General features: G+C 43.9%; 2 protein-coding genes across 5 annotated transcripts in view; both read left to right on the forward strand.

Annotated features, from left to right (window-relative positions):
* Window positions 1–14,695, forward strand: part of HBP5 (SOUL heme-binding family protein) — a 63,773-nt gene extending 49,078 nt beyond the window's left edge. The window contains exons 6-10 of one of the 4 annotated variants that reach the window (XR_015189391.1): window positions 13,275–13,406; window positions 13,610–13,823; window positions 13,911–13,990; window positions 14,103–14,293; window positions 14,385–14,695. Coding sequence is in view for 3 of the 4 variants with exons in the window: in XM_086521387.1 (XP_086377513.1) it covers window positions 13,275–13,406; window positions 13,610–13,823; window positions 13,911–13,955 (391 nt within the window). In the remaining variant the exon portion in view is untranslated. The other 3 variants (XM_086521387.1, XM_086521385.1, XM_086521386.1) reach the window with 3 other exon arrangements.
* LOC147449000 (uncharacterized) lies at window positions 6,140–12,991 on the forward strand. Its single transcript, XM_086521388.1, has one exon. The coding sequence runs from the start codon at window positions 10,428–10,430 to the stop codon at window positions 11,136–11,138; it is 711 nt and encodes a 236-aa protein (XP_086377514.1). The 5' UTR covers window positions 6,140–10,427; the 3' UTR covers window positions 11,139–12,991.
* Window positions 14,696–19,222: the final 4,527 nt, after the last annotated feature.

The raw sequence follows: 19,222 nt of genomic DNA on the forward strand, positions 1-19,222 counted from the left end.
GCATTGCAGGTGTTCTAGATGGAGTCGAGGTGCCCACCGGATCACGAGCCAGTTCTTGTCTTCATTGCATCTTCCGCTGCCATCTTTGACATGGTATCAAAGACTTAGATGTCACAACCACCTTGGAGGTTCAAATTTGGCTGATCCGGTACTGTTTTGGACATGGTTGAGAGAGAAGAAGCTTGCTTATTTGTTTCCTGTTTTTTCTCCAAGTTTGTGGCAGATTTGGGTATGTGGAGGCCTTGGATCCTCGTCTACAATTTCCCCGTCTTTACCCTTGATTACCCTGACTTCTCTTTACTGAGGGTAACCCGATGGAGGCTTGAGGATGTGTAGCAGTGCTGGATTGCCTTGGTTTCCTCCCAGATGGAGTCATGTTACCGTGCCTTCTCGCAAGGGGAGCAAGCATGTGGTTGTTGGATCCAGAGGGAGAGCTATTCATTTCTAGCTTTGTCTTTAGCGAGAAGTGTTTCTTCTTCAACACTTATGGAGGAGGTTTCTATGGTTGTGTTTTCTTCGAGGAGATGGATTGGCAGATTTGCTATGCCTTTTGCAATTGCACGTCTTTCTTGGAATTGTTGACGGAGCTACCTATCCGATGGGCAACATGTTTATGATCCGGTCGCACTTTTGTACCAGATTGTGGATTATGGACGATAGAGGGGGGATCTCTTTCCTTCTTTAAGCAGAGGATGCCTTTTGATTTTCTCTTGTCCATTTAAGGACGGAAGTTCCAGTTCCAGCCTCATGTAACTCTTGTTTATCCGGTATGCAGCAGTTCAGGTGCATGTTCCAGTGCATGTGCTGGAGTTGGCCTTGTCAGGTAGAGCCAACAAGGACAAGAGTTTTTTTTAATGGAGGGTGGACTTCTCCTTTCTCCATATTCTCTCCTTCCCTACTGGTAGTGTGGCCCTACAGATTTGGTCACTTCTTTGCCCTCTTGTGAGCTTGTCAGTACCAGTTGTGGGACAATTTACGATCTCTTGTGAGCTTGTCAGCACCAATTTTAGGATAGGTTTGCAACCTTTTGTGGGTAGTTTTCTTGATGATCACAAGAGATTTGTCAAGATCCTTTGGATGACGGGTTTGCACTTATTGTCGACAGTTGGTGGGGACATCTAGTTCCTACTTCCGCAGTTAGCAACGTTTGGATGCTTCTTCTATACCTCCCTTCGGAGAGCTCCACCTTGGGGGTAACCATTTTCGGGTGCAGATCCGGCCACGGCTGGCTAGTATAGCAGGTTCTTTTCCCTTGGAGTTTTTATCCCAACTTTATGGCATGTTACAGATCAGCCCCAGCGTTCTTCACGGGCTTGTTCCCCAAGCCGGTTCATTGGTATCATGTTGTGTATTGGATATCGATTGCACAATTCAATTGTGGGTATGTTCTCTTGAGCACAAGTACAAAGGAGAGTTTTTGATGAAGATTTTAAGGAAGCAAGTTACAACATTGGGAGTAAATGTGCTCTTCCGAGTCTGTATGCAATTTGGCATATTGTATTGGATTGTGCCACGGCTGGCTAGTATAGCAGGTTCTTTCTCCTTGCAGTTTTTTCCCCAGCTTTCTGGCATGTTACAGATCAGCCCTAGCATTCTTCACGGGCTTGTTCCCCAAGCCGGTTCCTTTACAATTCCTTTGAGTATTGGTATCATGTTGTGTATCGGGTATCCATTGCACAATTCAATTGTGGGTATGTTCTCTTCAGCACAAGTACAAAGGACAGTTTTTGATGAAGATATTAAGGAAGCAAGTTACAACAGTGGGAGTATATGTAGTTTGGCATATTGTATTGGATTGTGCCTACAAGTTTGATCTTGGCACATGTACAGGAGTGGCGGACATTTGGTTTGATCTCAGGGAGTTTTGCTTGAGGAGCTAGGTCTTTGGACCCTAACGGCTTCTTTGGCAAACAAGATCCTCAGGTGACAACCTTTCAGGTCTTCTTCTTCTTAGCAGTCCGAGTTTACCGATGGTGTGATTCTCTTTGAGCCTTGAGTTCCATGAGATTCAGGCTTTGTTATGATGAGTGCGCGGCGGTGTGTGCAAGTGATAGAGCACGCGAGGAAGTGCAGGGTGTGTGGCTTGCAGAGGAGGCAAAGGCCTGCAGAGAGGTAGCGCTAGCAGAACGATAGGAGAGAGAGAGAGAGAGAGCGCACAATTGGAAGGGGGAATAAGTGAGTGAGTTGGAAAAACTCACATTCCCTTTATTAATGTGTATAGGACCAATTTAAAGTTAGTGGTGGCCAAGTTCAATGTGAACTTGGCCAAAGGTTAGTAACCTTTAAAATATACATTAAAGGGGGCCATTTGGGCCTTTAACCCAACAACCTTCCACTTAAAGGCATAAATGGCGCCTTTAAGCTACGTGACTCCCACCATCTCTATGCATAGATGATGTTGTGCTTTGAGTAAGCACTTAGTGAGAGCATCTATTGGATTATGTGATGTATGGACCTTAACCAATGTAATAAGACCATCCTCAAGCACTTCTCATATGAAGTGATACCGCACATCAATATGCTTTGTGCGTGCATGAAACATGGCATTCTTTGCCAGACATATGGCACTCTTGCTATAGCAACCAAGCATAGGTGCCTTGGCAGGCAAACCAAACTCATTGCATAGGCGTGCTAACCAAATAGCTTCTTTAGAAGTATCAGTGGCTGAAATATATTCAGCCTCTGTCATAGACAATGCAACAATCTTTTGCAATCTAGAACACCATGAAACAACACCTTCCACGAGTAAATACATAGCCACTTGTGGATTTCCGTGTATCCACATCACCAGCCATGTCATAGTCACAAAATCCCTTCAACTCCATTGGTCCTTTACTATAGCAGAGGCATTTATTTTTAGTCCCTTTCAAGTACCTCATAATGGACTTCACTGCATCCCAATGCAACTTGCCTAGATTAGCCATAAATCGGCTCACAACTCCCACTGCATTGGCTATGTCAGGCCTAGTAGCAACCATAGCATACATAAGTGAACCACAAGCTGAAGCGTAAGGCACACTTTGCATGTCATTGGTTTCTTCTTTGGCTTAGGACAATCATCCTTGGAGATTTTGACATATGGCTGTAATGGCACACCAAGAGGCTTTGCTTTAGCCATGTTAAATCTGTCCAGCACCTTTTCAATGTACTTTTCTTGTGACAAATACAATAGGCGCTTGTCTCTGTGCCTTGTAACACGCACTCCAAGTATATGTTCAGTTGCCCCAAGGTCTTTCATTGAAAATGCAGATTTCAGCTGCCCTTTAAGAGCATCAACAGAGCTTCTTTTCTTTGCAGCTATCAACATATCATCAACATAGAGCACAAGAATGATAGGGCTGCCATCCTCATCACATTTGGTATACAAACAATGGTCTGCATGGCTTCTTTTGTAACCATGTTTAAGCATGAAGTGATCAAACTTCTTGTACCACTGTCTACATGATTGTTTCAGCCCATACAAGCTTCTATTGAGCATGCATACCATATGTTCCTTGCCAGGAATAACAAAACCCTCGGGTTGCTTCATGTAAAGCTCTTCTTCTACATCACCATGCAAGAAAGCGGTATGTACATCCATTTGGTCCATTTCCAAATCAAGAGCAGCCACTATGGCAAACAATACACGCAAAGTCGTCATCTTCACAACAGGAGAGAACACTTCCTGAAAGTCTATGCCCTTGGTTTGAACATATCCCTTTGCAACTAGCCTTGCCTTATACTTGGGTTTTGCATCAACTGTCTTGATTTTATACACCCATTTGTTAGGAATAGCCTTCCTTCCTTTGGGCAATTCCACCAAATCCCAAGTATGATTAGCATGTAAAGCTTTAATCTCTTCCTGCATAGCAAGCTCTCGCTTGTCGATGTGCTCACATGTCTTTGCCTCTTTATACGTAAGAGGCTCTCCCTCATCTGTCAACATAATGTAATGCAAAGAGGGATCATATCTGCTCACAAGCCGTCTTTGACGAGTAGACCGCCTCACCCAATGATCCACATTATCTGGCAATGGGTTTACATCAGGTGGCATGATAAAATCATCAACAATGGGCTGTTGTACATCACTTTCAGCACCATTTTCAGCATTGTTTCTTGGTTGCAAATGCCCTCCAGGAGCCTCAATTTCCTACCCAACATCATCTGGCTCAAACACCACTGGATCATCTACATTTTCAGCCATATGTGGTGCATCTTGAGGGTCAAAAATAGGCCTAACAGGTGGCTGGTCATGCTGAAATTTGACCCTTTTATGGTCATGCTTTGAGGCACAATTGTTTTGAAGTAGCCTTGCCTCATTAAAAACAACATCCTGGCTGCGTATAACCCTTTTGAGCTGAGATAACCAAATCCTGTAACCCATTTCGCCTTCTTCACCATATGCCATGAAGAGTCCTTTAATGGACTTGGCATTTAGTTTACTCCTCAACTCGAGTCTGACATGCACAAAATCCTCGCAACCAAAAATGCGTCAGTGATCATATGAAGCAGGCTTGCCAGACCAAACCTCTTTAGGGATGTCACCTTTCAAAGACATGTGAGGGGATCGATTGCATATATGCACTGCAGTTTTCAAAGCTTCTCCCAAAATCCATGAGAGAGATTAGTTGTGAATAACATGCATCTCACCGTCTCACAAAGTGTCCTATTGAATCTTTCAGCCACACCATTAGAAGAGGGATTGTATGGCACAATAAGCTCCCTCTTAAGGCCCAAATTTCACAAAACTTGTTAAATTCAGCACTTGGGAACTCCCCCCAATTGTCTGTACGCAAGCATTTTAGCTTTCTACCTGTTTGGGTGGTCACAAATGCATGAAATCTCTTAAACGCAGCAAAGGCTTCATCCTTAGATTTAAGCAAATAAACCCAAATTTTCCTAGAATGATCATCAACAAAGGAGACAAAATAGCATGCACCTCCCATAGACTTAGTAGGCATGCTACATACATCAGAATGTACAAGATCAAGCACACAAGATTTACGAGAGAAACCAGAGTAATAAGAACGCTTTACTTGCTGGCCATATTGACATTCATTACAAAAGTCAAGCTTTGTGCCTTTAGCATCAAGCTTGTTCAAAGTACAAAGTTTAGAAAGATCCTTTTGGCTCATATGGCCAAGCCTCTTGTGCCACAACTCCATATGAGAGTTAATTTCTGCCAATGCAATAAACTTGCCCAACACGGCCTTTCCATGCATGCAGTAAAGTGTCCCTTTCTTTGTGCCCTTTACAATGAGCCTTGAGCCTTTAGTCATTTTTCATGATTCTCTTTCATACAAGATGCTGTAATCATGCATATCCATCTGACCAATAGAAAGTAGACTCTTCTTGATTCCCGGCACGTATCTAACATCATGCAAAACAAGCTCATTTGTGCCATCTACGGAGAGATGCACAGTGCCAATACCCTCAATGGAACGTGCATGATTGTTTCCAAGGTATACATGGCCACGCTTGCCTGCATCAAGAGTAGAGAAACACTTTAATAGGAGTCACATAAAATGAAGCACCGGAATCAACAATCCAAGTTTGGGATAATGCATCATTGACAGTCAACAAAGCATCAATAAGATCACCAAGATCACTCTTGGTGATCTGCATGTCCTGTGAATGAACATTAAGAGAGGCATCAAAGTCATAAGCATCATTATCTGACAAAGTGGCACACAAGATGTCCACAAGATGTCCTCTACATCTGAGAACTCCTCAATCACAACACTAGAAGCCACAATGGCCTTCTCTTTGTCCTTTGAGCTATCTTGTGTATCTATCTTGACTTCTTTCTTCTCTTTCTTTTTTGTCTCCGCTATTCCTTTTCCGTTCTAACTCGGCTTTGTAGTACCTGCAATCGGGTTTCTTGTGACTTTTCTTGCCACACTGATAGCAAGTCACATCACCCTTGCCTTTGCTGGCATTTCCCCTTTCTTTACTCTTACTCTTACTCCTTTGTGCATAGGCATTCTTCTTTTCTGTCCTGCCTCTAACCATGTTGGCAGAGTTGTCTCCCTCTCCACTTGCTTTCCTCCTAATTTCCTCATTCAAGATAGAACCCCTAACACCATCAAAGGTCAGATTGGGGTTATTAGACAATGAAACCACCAATGTTTCCCATGACTCAGGTAAGGTCATAAGCAAGAAGATAGCTTTTAGCTATCATCAAAAGGGAGCAAGCTTGAATCCTGTAACTGCGACAAAGTACCTGCGAACAACGACAAGTGCTCTGCAGCGCTCTTGGACTCATCTAGTTGCATGCCAACAAGTTTTCGCATCAAATGCACTTGGTTGACATTGGTTGTATTCTCATACATTCTCTTTAACTTCTCCCACACATCAAAAGCACTCGTGAGACCTTTCACATCAATGACTGTCTCATCGGTCATGGCCATTTTAATGTATGTAACAGCCTTCCTGTTCAGGCTAACCCATGCTTCATCCGTTATATTCTGTGGCTTTACCTGTTCAAGTGTCCCTTCACAATCCTTAAGAAATAGGATTCCCTGAATCCTGTCTTTCCAAAGGTCGAAGCCTGTTACATTGAACCTCCTAATCTCGAAGAGATTCTTCACATCCGAAGAAGATGATGCCATAGTTGCACGAATAAGAGGGCTAATACGCTGAATTTTTGGGCAAAATGCACAAAAAACCGGAGTATAGCCTCACAGAGGTGTGCACTACAGCTCCGAATGGTCACAGGAGCAATTTGGGGCAAAATAGGTCGATTTGGGCACAAAAAAAACAATTTCTGAAATTTATGCGCAGGAAATTTCAGCGAGCGAATTTGTGCTAAAAAACAACAAATTTAGTTGTTTTTAGCCTCACAGAACATACATAAGGCTAATGCACAGCTTTTAGAAGCATGTAAGAGCAAAAGCCCCACTTTGTAGCATCAAATTGCACGAAATTGAGCCACAAATGGTCATACATAGCCAAAATTTGTCAAACGTGCGTAGATTGCATCAATTTGCACTTTCCCCAATGTAGTCACATCATAAAAACACTTGCAAAAACCTGCGTAAATCTGAAATTTATTGAAAACACTTGTTTAAGGACCTGTTTTTCGGCAATTTCAGTGTTTTCGGGTAGCGGGGACTTAGCAAAAGTATTCCCACACTATAATACATCATTTGCAAAACCTGTATTTTGCTGTCTTAACCTGTAATTTGCTGATTTTGACCTAATTTCAGCCTGCTTTAGGTCAATTTGACTTGCCGGGAGCTCTCTAGTGTCCAGGGGCGAGTCCTTTGGCGATGAAATTGCAAAATCTCGCGTGAAAGTTGACCTCCTTGACTGAAAATCAGCGTTTGCAGGTTTGGGAGCAAACCCTAATTTGGCTTTGATACCAGTTGATGAGTGCGCGGCGGTGTGTGCAAGTGATAGAGCATGCGAAGAAGTGCAGGGTGTGTTGCTTGCAGAGGAGGCAAAGGCCTGCAGAGAGGTAGCGCTAGCAGAACGATAGGAGAGAGAGAGAGAGAGAGAGAGAGAGAGAGAGAGAGAGAGAGAGAGAGAGAGAGCGCACGATATTGGAAGGGGGAATAAGTGAGTGAGTTGGAAAAACTCACATTCCCTTTATTAGTGTGTATAGGACCAATTTAAAGTTAGTGGTCAAGTTCAATGTGAACTTGGCCAAAGGTTAGTAACCTTTAAAATATACATTAAAGGGGGCCATTTGGGCCTTTAACCTAACATGTTATTCAGCTACAAAGGAAGCAGTTTTACTCTTGGTTGTCTCAGATTTCTTTCTAGTGGTACTCATTCTCTTTTCCGAGGATTGAGCGGGAGGGGGACTTCCTATCTTGGGGGGAGTTCTCAGCTTTAGCTCTAGAGCTTTCAGTGACAGTGTTTGATCTGTTTCGATGTGGGTCGAGTCAGTTGATACCTTAGTGTACTTTTGCGGATACTTCTCTTTTAGAGGGGCTTCGAGGTTATTATCTTAAATTGACTACCAATGCTCCATTCACGGTGTCTTCCAATCCTTGGTTTCCCTTGCCCATTTCTTGCGGTTTTGGATGGTGTGCTTGAGCCCACAGTGCAGTTAGTATCTTGGCCGATGTTCTCATTTAGCCATTTCGGTGGTTGCCTTGTCTTTCGTATTTGTGGTGTGACGATGTCTCTTCCCAGTGCATCCGAGTAGTAGTTTCTATGCCTCGTCTTCCAAATTGATCCTTGGAGACTGTACCATTCATGACACACCTACTTCCCTTCTCCTTAGATTGGCATGATATTTCCTACAGGTGGATAGGGGTCCTTTTCGAACTAGGAACCATTTACAGTTAGCTATGGCATTCCTCAAAGAGGGGAGACAGTCTTCTTGGTTCTCCCAGATTTGGTTCCAGGTTTTCACTCTCAGTTTCGATGAAGTTCCTTCAGATATAGTTTGTAGTTCATCATTGTATATGGTGGTTGGTGAAGTTCTTTGGTTCTTCGTCATCAGACATATAATTTCTTAGCAGCCTCAGTTGTCCCTTTCTTTGGACTTTGCATAGCAGGTTGGAGATTCTGGCATGTGATATATAACTGAAGGTTCCGACTCTTTCCTGGAGGGTGGAGCAGTTTAGAGTTGGGAAATGATCCGGATACCGGTCTTTTATGCCTTTACCCTCAATATTGATGCATTCTCTTGGAGTGGTCAACAACAATACCTTCTGTAGATGCTGGTTGTGCGACTTTTGAGTTGGTTGGCTTGAGGAGAATCTTGATAGAGCTGGATTTACTTTCATCGGACAACATGTTATTTTCCGGACGTGTTTCGGGGATAGTGGTTGGATGATACTATGACGCCTTGTATTGTTCAACCTCGGACTTGTGTAGCAGATATCCTCGTCCACGAAACCCTCTCTTTACAGTTGTAGATTGCTCACTCCAGCTTCCTGGTCCCTTTCTAGGAGCTGAGAGGGGCTATTAAGAGTTCAAGCCTCTCTCTTGGTTGGTCCAGTTGGTCCCAATTTCTCCTAGGGACAGGTGCTAGGGAATGAGGGCTGTTTTGTGGCTCTGCCTGGGCAGAGTGAGGTAGGTTTCTCATGTTGGGTTGTGTCTAGCCATGTTTAGCCTTGGGTTTTGGCTTGGTTCCATGGCCATTAGGCTCCTGCAGGCTGGGGGTATTCTTTGCAGCCTTGCCAGTATTTTTCCTATTGCGTATTTTTCCTATTGCCCTTAGGGCTCTGGTTATTTCTTTTCCCTATTTCCCTCTTTTCTCTGTTGTGGGGGTTGGTTGGCAGCTGGCCAACTCAGGCTGATGGAGGTATATAGACAGGAGGAGGGGCACCTTGAGGAGCAGATGTGCAGAGTCCCTATGGTGCAGGGCATCCTCATTGGGCAGCCCTACTAGGAGTATGCAGGCTAGGGGGGGCAGCATGCCTAGCGTTTTTGCTGGCTGCTCCCATCCCTAGTGTTTTTCTCTGCGGTGAGCAGGGCAGCATGGTCATGCAGATGATGGGTAGTAGGGGCAATCCCTTAGCGTTTTTCCTCTCAGAGCATTTATACGGAGACAATCTGATCACCAAGATGCAGAGCACCATAGCAGAGGTGTAGGCACCGGAGAGGAGGTTGCATGCCCTCTACTCGAGACATGTTTCTCTCCTTCTCCAGATCTGTTTTCTTGGTAGGAGGAGATACCGCCAGAGCCTCTATTTCACAGGAGGCTAGGGCAGCCCATGTGGAGACCGTGTCAGTGGTCTCGTGTATAGGAGCAGTTGGAAGTGTCAATAGAAGTCGCAAATGTGTGCACCTCATGTCTATCCAGTTGCCATGTCAGTTCTATGTCGGACCACCCTTGGTCACTTGTATGAGCAGATTGTTATCAGCATGGAGAATCGTTCCCAAATCTCTCTCTCTCTCTCTCTCTCTCTCTCTCTCTCTCTCTCTCTCTCTCTCACACACACACACACACACACACACACACACACACACACACACACACACACACACACACACACACACACACACACACACACACACACACACACACACACACCAGAGGCACACTGATCGACCGAGCGACTGAGCTTGGGAGATCCAGACGCCCACGACTGCGGGGACTACACAGCATCGACGGAGGTTGCATCAGAGGATTCGGATCACTTTGGCCTGACATGCGCGACGCCCGGTCAGACTACTAACCATGGAGGAGATTGATGAGGTCCGCCAGCGACCGATTGGCTGCTTAGTTCACACCTAGCAGTTCAGGATTCCATAGTATTTTATTTTGTCATTTTGTCATTCTGTCATCTCATTACTCTGACTTTGTATCAGATCCACCACATTGTAACTTTTTCGTCTCATAGGTCACATTGGCCTGCAGGAGCTGCCTCTTCAAGAAACCATTTCGGTTGCCCGAACCTCTGGCTTTTTGTTTTGAGAGCACTAAGCCTAACCCAACAAACTCCCTACCTAGGGTTTGTTCCCACGGTAGCCGACCCTCTCCCAGAATGAACACCCCTAAGCTTGCAGCGAAGAGCCGACCAAGCTTTGCAACAATAGTTGCAGCCCCAAGCAAGCTCACACAGATTGCACAACTCCAAGCAGCCCTCGACCAGGTAATGGAGGAGAACCGTGACCTCAAAGCTCGCCTTGGCAAGCTTGAGGCACGCTTCGACTCCATGGTCGAGCTTGCCACCGACAAAGCAAAAGAAGTCGAATCAAAGGTCACTCAAGCCCAATCGATCACCTTTGCCGAAGTTCAAACATGCGTGACAGCAGAGCTTCGCGAACAAAAACTTCAAGAAGAAAATGCCCTCAAGGTTCGCATTGGAGGGCTCTCCTCGCCATGGTGTACCATTGAGGACACCCTCGAGGAAGCGATCACCAAGCTCAACGACATCCTTCAACCAATTAACATCAAGCCTGAAAAGGTTTCTTGGATCAACGATACACACAGGCAAGTACCACCCGAACACTACCTTCTTACTTTCAAAGATAGAGAGGATAAGCTACAATTACTACGACAAGCCCGACTCCTCAAAGAGACAAAGATTTGGATCAACGACGAGTTGACCACAACTCAATTGAAGATAAAAAAGAGCGAGCTCAAGAAAATGCACGAAGCCCGCAGGCAAGGTAAATGGGCAGTCTATCGAGGTGGTAAAGCCATCATTCAAGAATTTCGAGCCCCCAAAAAGGCTCTGTCCAACCCTCCCTAGATCTTGTTTCCTTTTTTCCCTTATCCCAATGATTGGACCCTCAGTCCTTAACTAATATGTATCCGACCCAGAAGCAACAAGTCGATGTAATGCCTTTTGTGACGGTCCCATGGGTCATATATGACCTACGTGGACGATAAATCAATCTCTCTCTCTCTCTCTCTCTCTCTCTCTCTATGCCTTGTTCATGTGTTTGGCATTGCAGATGTTCTAGATTGGAGTCGAGGTGTCCACCGGATTACGAGCCAATTCTTGTCTTCATTGTATCTACCGCTGCCACCTTTGACAGGGAGGCCACTGTCGAATCTCAACCAAGGAGCCTCCCTCCTTGGGGATAAGATGGATCAAATCCTCACTCATGTTGTCTCGCATCTCCCTAGTGTGCAAAATGTGCCGATAAGCACTACAAAGGTCTTGACCAAGCACCTCTCAATACTCCAAGAAGAAACTGGGAAGTCAAACCAAGGACCTGTTCTGGCTAAAAAAATTCTTCCATCTCTTCAACTTCTGGCTGTTGATCGTCTATCATGTCCTTTGGTACTTTCCCTTGAAAAGGGCGAAAGAGGCTCACATGAAAGACGACATGAATTCTCCGATGAGAAGGCAGGTGCAAACGAAAAAAGGCATCATTGATCTTTTCAGAGATTTGGAATGGCCAATAATACCTGAGACTGATCTTTGGATAAATGTTCTTTTTGTTGAGCATCTTCGCAATTGAGCCTTCTCAAAACGGAGAACCCAATCACCTTCTTTAAATGCCAATGCCCTTATATGTTTATTTGTGCTTCTCCTGATATCTTTGAAGAGCGATCTCGACTTTAGCATAGGAAGAAGCTAAGGCTTGATGACTCCACGAAATGATCGGCCTGGAATATTTTGTCTTTTGTTGAAAGAATAGGTGGAATTTTCTTCCCACCTACAATTTGAAAGGGAGCTTTGCCTATGGAAGAGTGTACTATGTTGTTGTACACAAATTCCACTAGAGGAAGATACTTTTCCTACTCACTTTTATGATCATATACATAACATTGTAGAAGATCCAGAACTATGGGATTGGTGATTTTCGACTGAACTTTCGTCTGTTGATGAAAAGAAGATTAGAACTTGAGTGTCGTTCTCATATTTTCAAATAAGGCTCTCCAGAACAAGCTAGTCATTTGGGGATCCATGTCAGAAACAATATATGTTGGCATCCCAATACTTGAATATGTGAATCAAGAAGAGCTTGCCCTATGATCAGCCTCGATGGTCTTCTTGACTGGTACAAAATGAGCTTGTTTGCTTTCTTGGCAGATTTCTTGGTGATGCCAGTTGTTTCTTACCCATCGTCTTCCTCATCGACTGCTACTACCCTTATCCTGTGCTACTTCACTTCCTTGGTTGGAGATGGTACTACTTGGTGGGTATTGACCCAACCTAGAGCAGCTGCCTTTTGGTAGGCTGACTCCAGTTCATTTATCGTCGAGACTGCTGATAGCCTGGTGGTTTTCTGTTCATCTTGCAATTTGGAGTACAGCAGCAGAGAATACTTTTGCGGGGAAGTGCATATCTTTCAGAGACAGCCGACATCCACCTTCCTTAGGTGGCCAGGGCCTTAGGAAGGTGGATGAGGTTTTGTCCCCTGGCCTTTTTTCCAATTCATTCAGTTTTCCTTGTGGCTAGTTATATAAGTCTTTTAGATATTGCCTTGGGGCCTGCTTTATTCTAGTTGAATACTACCTTCAGATCGGTACCATTTGGGCATTATGATGTTCACAAAGTAATAGAAATCAGTTTCTTTTTAGAGAGAGAGAGAGAGAGAGAGAGAGAGAGAGAGAGAGAGAGAGAGAGAGAGAGAGAGAGAGAGAGAGAGAGTTTTAACGTCGTAGGAAACTATCCCAAGAGACCTTAAAGATCTATCCGATGAGGAGAGTTCAACTCAAGACCTGTTATTCAAGAGGGAAATGGCATAACCAATCTACCACACTTGGGTGATAGAAAGGTTATACCATTTTCCTCTTTTTATTAGTGCCCGCACACCCCCCCCCCCGAGAAGAAGAGAGTTTTAACGTCGTAGGAAACTATCCCAAGAGACCTTAAAGATCTATGAGAGAGAGAGAGAGAGAGAGAGAGAGAGAGAGAGAGGACTTTCTGCAGCTATATATTTGGCAATAATTCTACTGGAGAAAGGATCCCCATGACAACTCCAGTAATTACAAGCACCGTCGACTATTCAACACCAGGTGTTAGCATTCAAGTTGTGCTTCCCATCCAAAGCACGATGTCAAGGTAATTCCTACTTTATGTTATAGAACACGGTAAGAAATCTCATTAGCACAAGCTAGCCTTTGATGAGGAGACCCAAACATACAAACAACCCTTTATAACTCAAAATTTCAAACTAGTTTAGTTTCAAGGAAATACTGTGGTATATTTGCTTGCTCTACTTATCAGATCAGTTTTTTCTAACTCTCAATTGAGTTTTTTGGAAGCTTGCCTGCCCCATTACCCGGCACAGCAAATTTGAGAGAGGTTTCGGGTGGCATAATTGCGGCAATTAAATTTACTGGTGAAACAACCGAAGAACTCGTAAGGAGCAAGGAGAGAGAGTTACGGTCTGCATTGAATATTGATGGGTTGCATCCAAAGCCTGGCTTCATGCTGGCTCGATACAATGATCCTGGGCGAACTTGGGATAGGATCAGGGTACTAATTTGCATTGTATCTAAGTTGTATTATTTGCTTGAACTCACTCTTTATCTTTGATTATTAATGTTTTCTTGTGTTTTTCAGAGAAACGAAGTTCTCATCATGCTCGAAGATTTCACCTTTGAATGAGTAGACTATGCATGGTACTTTGCCTTCTGTAAAAGGTTGGATAATTCAAGATGATTGACTTTATACAAAAAATAAGAATGTTTAGCACTTAATGAGAATAGCAAGAATACAGAACACCAACTCTATCAATTGAATTGTTCACTGCAGTTTTTCGACCTACAACATTGTTGTCCATAGCAGCTATACCCACCAACTTGTAGGTGTTCCACGGTAGCTGTTGCTGTTTGTCCAGCCACCCTAGCCGCTTTTGCCTTAGCCGCATTGTTCTCAGGTCTGTCCCCTCTGTCGTGTTGATCCGCTTCCACGCAGGGAAAGAGCAAAAGGCGACACAATTTAAGGTTGTTTGAAGTGTGTACTATTTGTGCAATGATGGCAGTATGTATGCAACAAGTGGGTTTTTGTGATCATTAATTGCGTTTTTGATGGCAGTGAGTCGGGCTGCTCGACAATTGTCAAAAGTGTAGGTTTGTTGGGTTTATTATTTAGTGTTCGAAGTGCGCTTCGACTTTGTCTTTACGGCTTGTTGATCGGAGTTCGGACAGGGAAGTTATGAGTATTTTAAAGTTTCCTAGGGATTGACTTTGTAGTTTTTGGAGCGGCCCCCAGATGCGATGCATGCCACTGGGGTTTTGATAAGCTACAACAGTTTTCTTTTTCAAGTTAGTGGGTTACTCTGGTGTATTGGCGAAGATCAAGATGCTTGAGAATTATTCAAAGCAAACTGCATCCAATTTGGATTAGAGCCGATCAAGTTAGGGTCTAAAAATTAACACATGCGATTCCTTGTGACAAATGCACATAGTAAATATAATGGAAGCTCACTATTCATTAGTAACAAGACGTGGAGAGAGACCTTGGGTGAGCCTTTGCTATGGCGTCCGTTGGATGCGGCCTTATGCGGGTGGTGAGGAATCCCAAATCTCGAGCAAGTTTTTTCGAGCGATAACTAAACCGAGCAAAAACTAGCAATTTACTATATCAAAAATCCCAAACTAGTCAAGGTACTTCTACGTATTTCAATAATCATTCACATATGTGTTTTTATTTAGTTCTTACACTCTATCCAAGCATAGATGGAGGTGGTGGATATTAAGTTGAAAATACGCAGTCGTAGCACATGCAAAGGAGACAAAGGATTCAACCAATGTACCATTAGGAACTTCTCTTTAGTGTTATTGTGGCTGATATTTCTTGTGTCAAAATACAGTGACAAAGGGATGAGTGTGTATAATGAAGCTCAAAGAAGCAAGACCTATTTAGAACACGAGGGACAAGCTTACTAGAGTAAGGGCCCTCATAAACTTTCAAGCCCAAGAAGTCACATGGTATGGAACACGAATTGTCACCATGCGATCTTGTTGCGCTTGTTCAACAAAGCAAAATGAGGGTAGGCTACATGTTTTCGTTGCAATTTCTACCACTAGCACATCCACTTCAATCCTAGTTTGCCATCTCTTTGTGTGCGTGTGCGCATATACCCACTATGCCCCTTGCAAGTTTTTGAGTGAGGATCAAATTTGATTATATTCAATATTTTCTCCTTCACATTTTTATCTGGTTGACATAGCGAAGACAACAACTCTTGCCAAGGCAGTAGCTCTATGTCAATAAGGGCTAGCGACATATCCTTCTTGCGTGTCCAATTCCCTAGCAAAAGGAGTAGGTAGATGGGGACGCACCCACATACATCCATTGCATTCTAAGCTAGGATCCCTTGTCATGTATCGTCATGCCATAGTGGGTTTACTTTTAACAAAATGGGGATTGAATCGAACCATCATTCTAGGACTGTGAGTCTTAACACATTAACATTATGTTACCTAGTTGGGGGGTGACCAAAGTGAAGGCCACCCTGAAGTAACCGTCAGTTGTCTATAATTATCAAAAGTGAATTTCCTTGAGATACAAATAATATCAAAAAGGTCATTGTCAAAGAAAACTGGGCAATAGCTTTTGTTAAGGCAAAGCCTGGAGTAATAGAACCGAATAATTGTTTGTCTAATCATAGATATCATGCGAGAGGGCTTGTCAAAGGACTAAATACATTTCCAATACCTACTGCTGCTCCTTTTCTCATCCTCGGGTTCATCCTTGCCATTCTCTTTTTTGGGAAGCAGGAAGGGGCAAAGCCAGGAAACCCCCCCTAGTCCTTCCTTTTCTCCAGGGTCATTTTCGCCCGACCATTCCCTTTATTTTTGGAAGGAGTGTCTTTCTCCAGTTTTGGTCCCCTATAGAAGGGGTCCACCATGTCGTTAAAGCCTAACTCATGTCTGGCCTTGTCCCCTTCTGGAGTGGAGTTGTCATCCTTGATTTCACGAGTGTCCACTCCAAACTCTTCTTCCCATAACGGCGCCCCGAAGATGATGGAGGAGGAGGTAAAGATAAATCTTTTGACGGAGTCGAGCCTTTTCTAGTGTTTTGCCGGCCCTGATGATAGGAGGACTCCACTTCCGGCCTGTCTTCTGAACTGTCGGAATTGGAAGAAGAGAAGTAACTAGGGAAACCCTTGCACTTTGTGAATATCTCAGACCCATTTCTTATCCCTTGGCAAGGAATCCTTGGCAATAAAGATACAACATTCAATATGAACTCCCGAATCACTATAAAGTAATACCGTACAGGTGAACCTCAAAACAATGAGGGTGCCTGTTTTAGGTAGCCGAGTTCACTGGAAACCCTCGACTGCCAATCATGGAAAGGGTTTGGCTTTTTGAAGTTTCAATTGTTGTCAACATCCTTCTCTTCTCTGAAGACTCACTCCTCTTGTGACCCATTCAAATTTCAATAGTCCATATATTGAAAATTTGGAATAGAAGCCCCATAATACACACTATAAGCGAGGAACTATCCGTCAAGGTCCATGGTCAGGGGCAGCCAATCTAGGCCGCTCATCTAGTGTACATTCCTGAGTGGACAATCAATAATGCATTGTTGGATCTGAGACAACTCAACTTTCAGAAAGGGCAGTGCCACCAGATTTTGACAAGTCAGTGCATGGAATTTGGGTAACCGCACAACGAGTGAGACTCTGTCAAATCATCATAGAGAATATCTAAGCAACAACTGACATCAATGGCAGAGCTACTGTGTTGTTGACATGTTAGCATGCAGAGTATGTAAAAGCTTATGAATAGCGGGACTGTTGTGTAGCTAATAAATCAGCGTGTAGAATCTGTGATCATGGCCCCCCTCCCTTGGACCTTGACGGCCGGGAATGGTCACTTGCTAACCATTGACCCGGAAATCGACGCTCTCGTATGGCTCTCGACGTCCATCGTTTGCCATGCAGTAGCACGGATTTCGAGGAATGGTCAGCAACTGATTATTCCCTACCCCATAATAAGATTAGGGCTAGAAAAATACATTTTCCCCAACATACGAAAATAAGGGCAAACTTGAAATTCTCTTGGTTTTTTAGGTCAAAAGTTGAAGACTAAACTTGTGTATATTTCTCCATTTTTTTGCTACTCGTAAATTCAGCACTAGACCTCTTTTTTTTACACTAATTTTTTTAGGCTAGATCTCTCTCTCTCTTGCAGTCCACGTCGGCGCGGGCAGCTACAGAGAGTTTTGATTTAAGATAGTTTCCTACGACGTTAAAACTCCCTTCTTCTTCTTCTTCTTCTCTCTCTCTCTCTCTCTCTCTCTCTCTCTCTCTATAGCTACAGAGAGGTTTGATTCAAGATTTTATTTGAAAAGCGATAATCTAGACGTCACTGTCTCTCTCTCGCTTGCAACCTCGCTGTTTGTTAGCGTTCATGCGCTCGCCGCTAGCTACAGGCTGGTTGATAAAATCACTGCTTTCACCATAGCACGTGAAACTAGTAGCTGACTCACGATGAGGTGCGACCAGGTCCTGATCCTGACTTCGCTCTCTCTCTCTCTCTCTCTCTCTCTCTCTCTCTCTCTCTCTCTCTCTCAAGTCGCATATGGTTGACTTTGAAAGTTTGAAGTCAGGCTATATTAATAAGCTACGCAATAGGTAGCAGTGAGCACGTCACACTATTTGAATGTCTCTCTTTCTCCCTCTCCCTCTCTCTCTAGTAGTACACGCCCTCTCTCTCTAGCAATACACGCTGGGCCTCCTCAGCTTTAAGTGCCACCGCATCTCGTTTCAAGCAAATTTCTAGAATCAAAACTCTCTCTAGCAGATAAATCAGCGTGTAGAATCTGCGATCATGGCCCCCCTCCCTTGGACCTTGACGGCCGGGAATGGTCACTTGCTAACCATTGACCCGGAAATCGACGCTCTCGTATGGCTCTTGACCTCGATCGTTTGCCATGCAGTAGCACGGATTTCGAGGAATGGTCAGCAACTGATTATTCCCTACCCCATAATAAGATCAGGGCTAGAAAAATACATTTTCCCCAACATAAGAAAATAAGGGCAAACTTGAAATTCTCTTGGTTTTTTAGGTCAAAAGTTGAAGACTAAACTTGTGTATATTTCTCCATTTTTTTGCTAATCGTAAATTCAGCATTGGACCTCGTTTTTTTTTACACTAAATTTTTTAGGCTAGATCTCTCTCTCTCTCTTACAGTCCATGTCGACGCGGGCAGCTACAGAGAGTTTTGATTTAAGATAGTTTCCTACGACGTTAAAACTCCCTTCTTCTTCTTCTTCTTCTCTCTCTCTCTCTCTCTCTCTCTCTCTCTCTCTCTCTCTCTCTCTCTCTCTCTAGCATTCCACACTGGCGTGGGTAGCTACAGAGGTTTGATTCAAGATTTTTTTTTGAAAAGCGATAATCTAGACATCACTGTCTCTCTCTCGCTCGGTCTCTCGCTTGCAGCCTCGCTGTTTGTTAGCGTTCATGCGCTCGCCGCTAGCTACAGGTTGGTTGATAAAATCACTGCTTCCGCCATAGCACGTGAAACTAGTAGCCGACTCACGATGAGGTGCGACGAGGTCTTGATCCTGACTTCTCTCTCTCTCTCTCTCTCTCTCTCTCTCTCTCTCTCTCTCTCAAGTCGCATATGCTTGACTTTGAAAGTTTGAAGTCAGGTTATATTAATAACCTACGCAATAGGTAGCAGTGAGCACATCACACTATTTGAATGTCTCTCCTCCTCCCTCTCCCTCTCTCTCTAGTAGTACACGCCCTCTCTCTCTCTAGCAGTACACGCCGAGCCTCCTCAGCTTTAAGAGCCACCCCATCTCATTTCAAGCAAATTTCTAGAATCAAAACTCTCTCTAGCAGTGCACGCCGGTGCCACCCCATCTCGTTTCAAGCAAATTTCTAGAATCAAAACTCTCTCTGGCAGATAAA

Source organism: Adiantum capillus-veneris, chromosome 10 (genome assembly GCF_014529385.1).
Source record: "Adiantum capillus-veneris isolate H3 chromosome 10, ASM1452938v2, whole genome shotgun sequence".
Lineage (NCBI taxonomy): Eukaryota > Viridiplantae > Streptophyta > Polypodiopsida > Polypodiales > Pteridaceae > Adiantum > Adiantum capillus-veneris.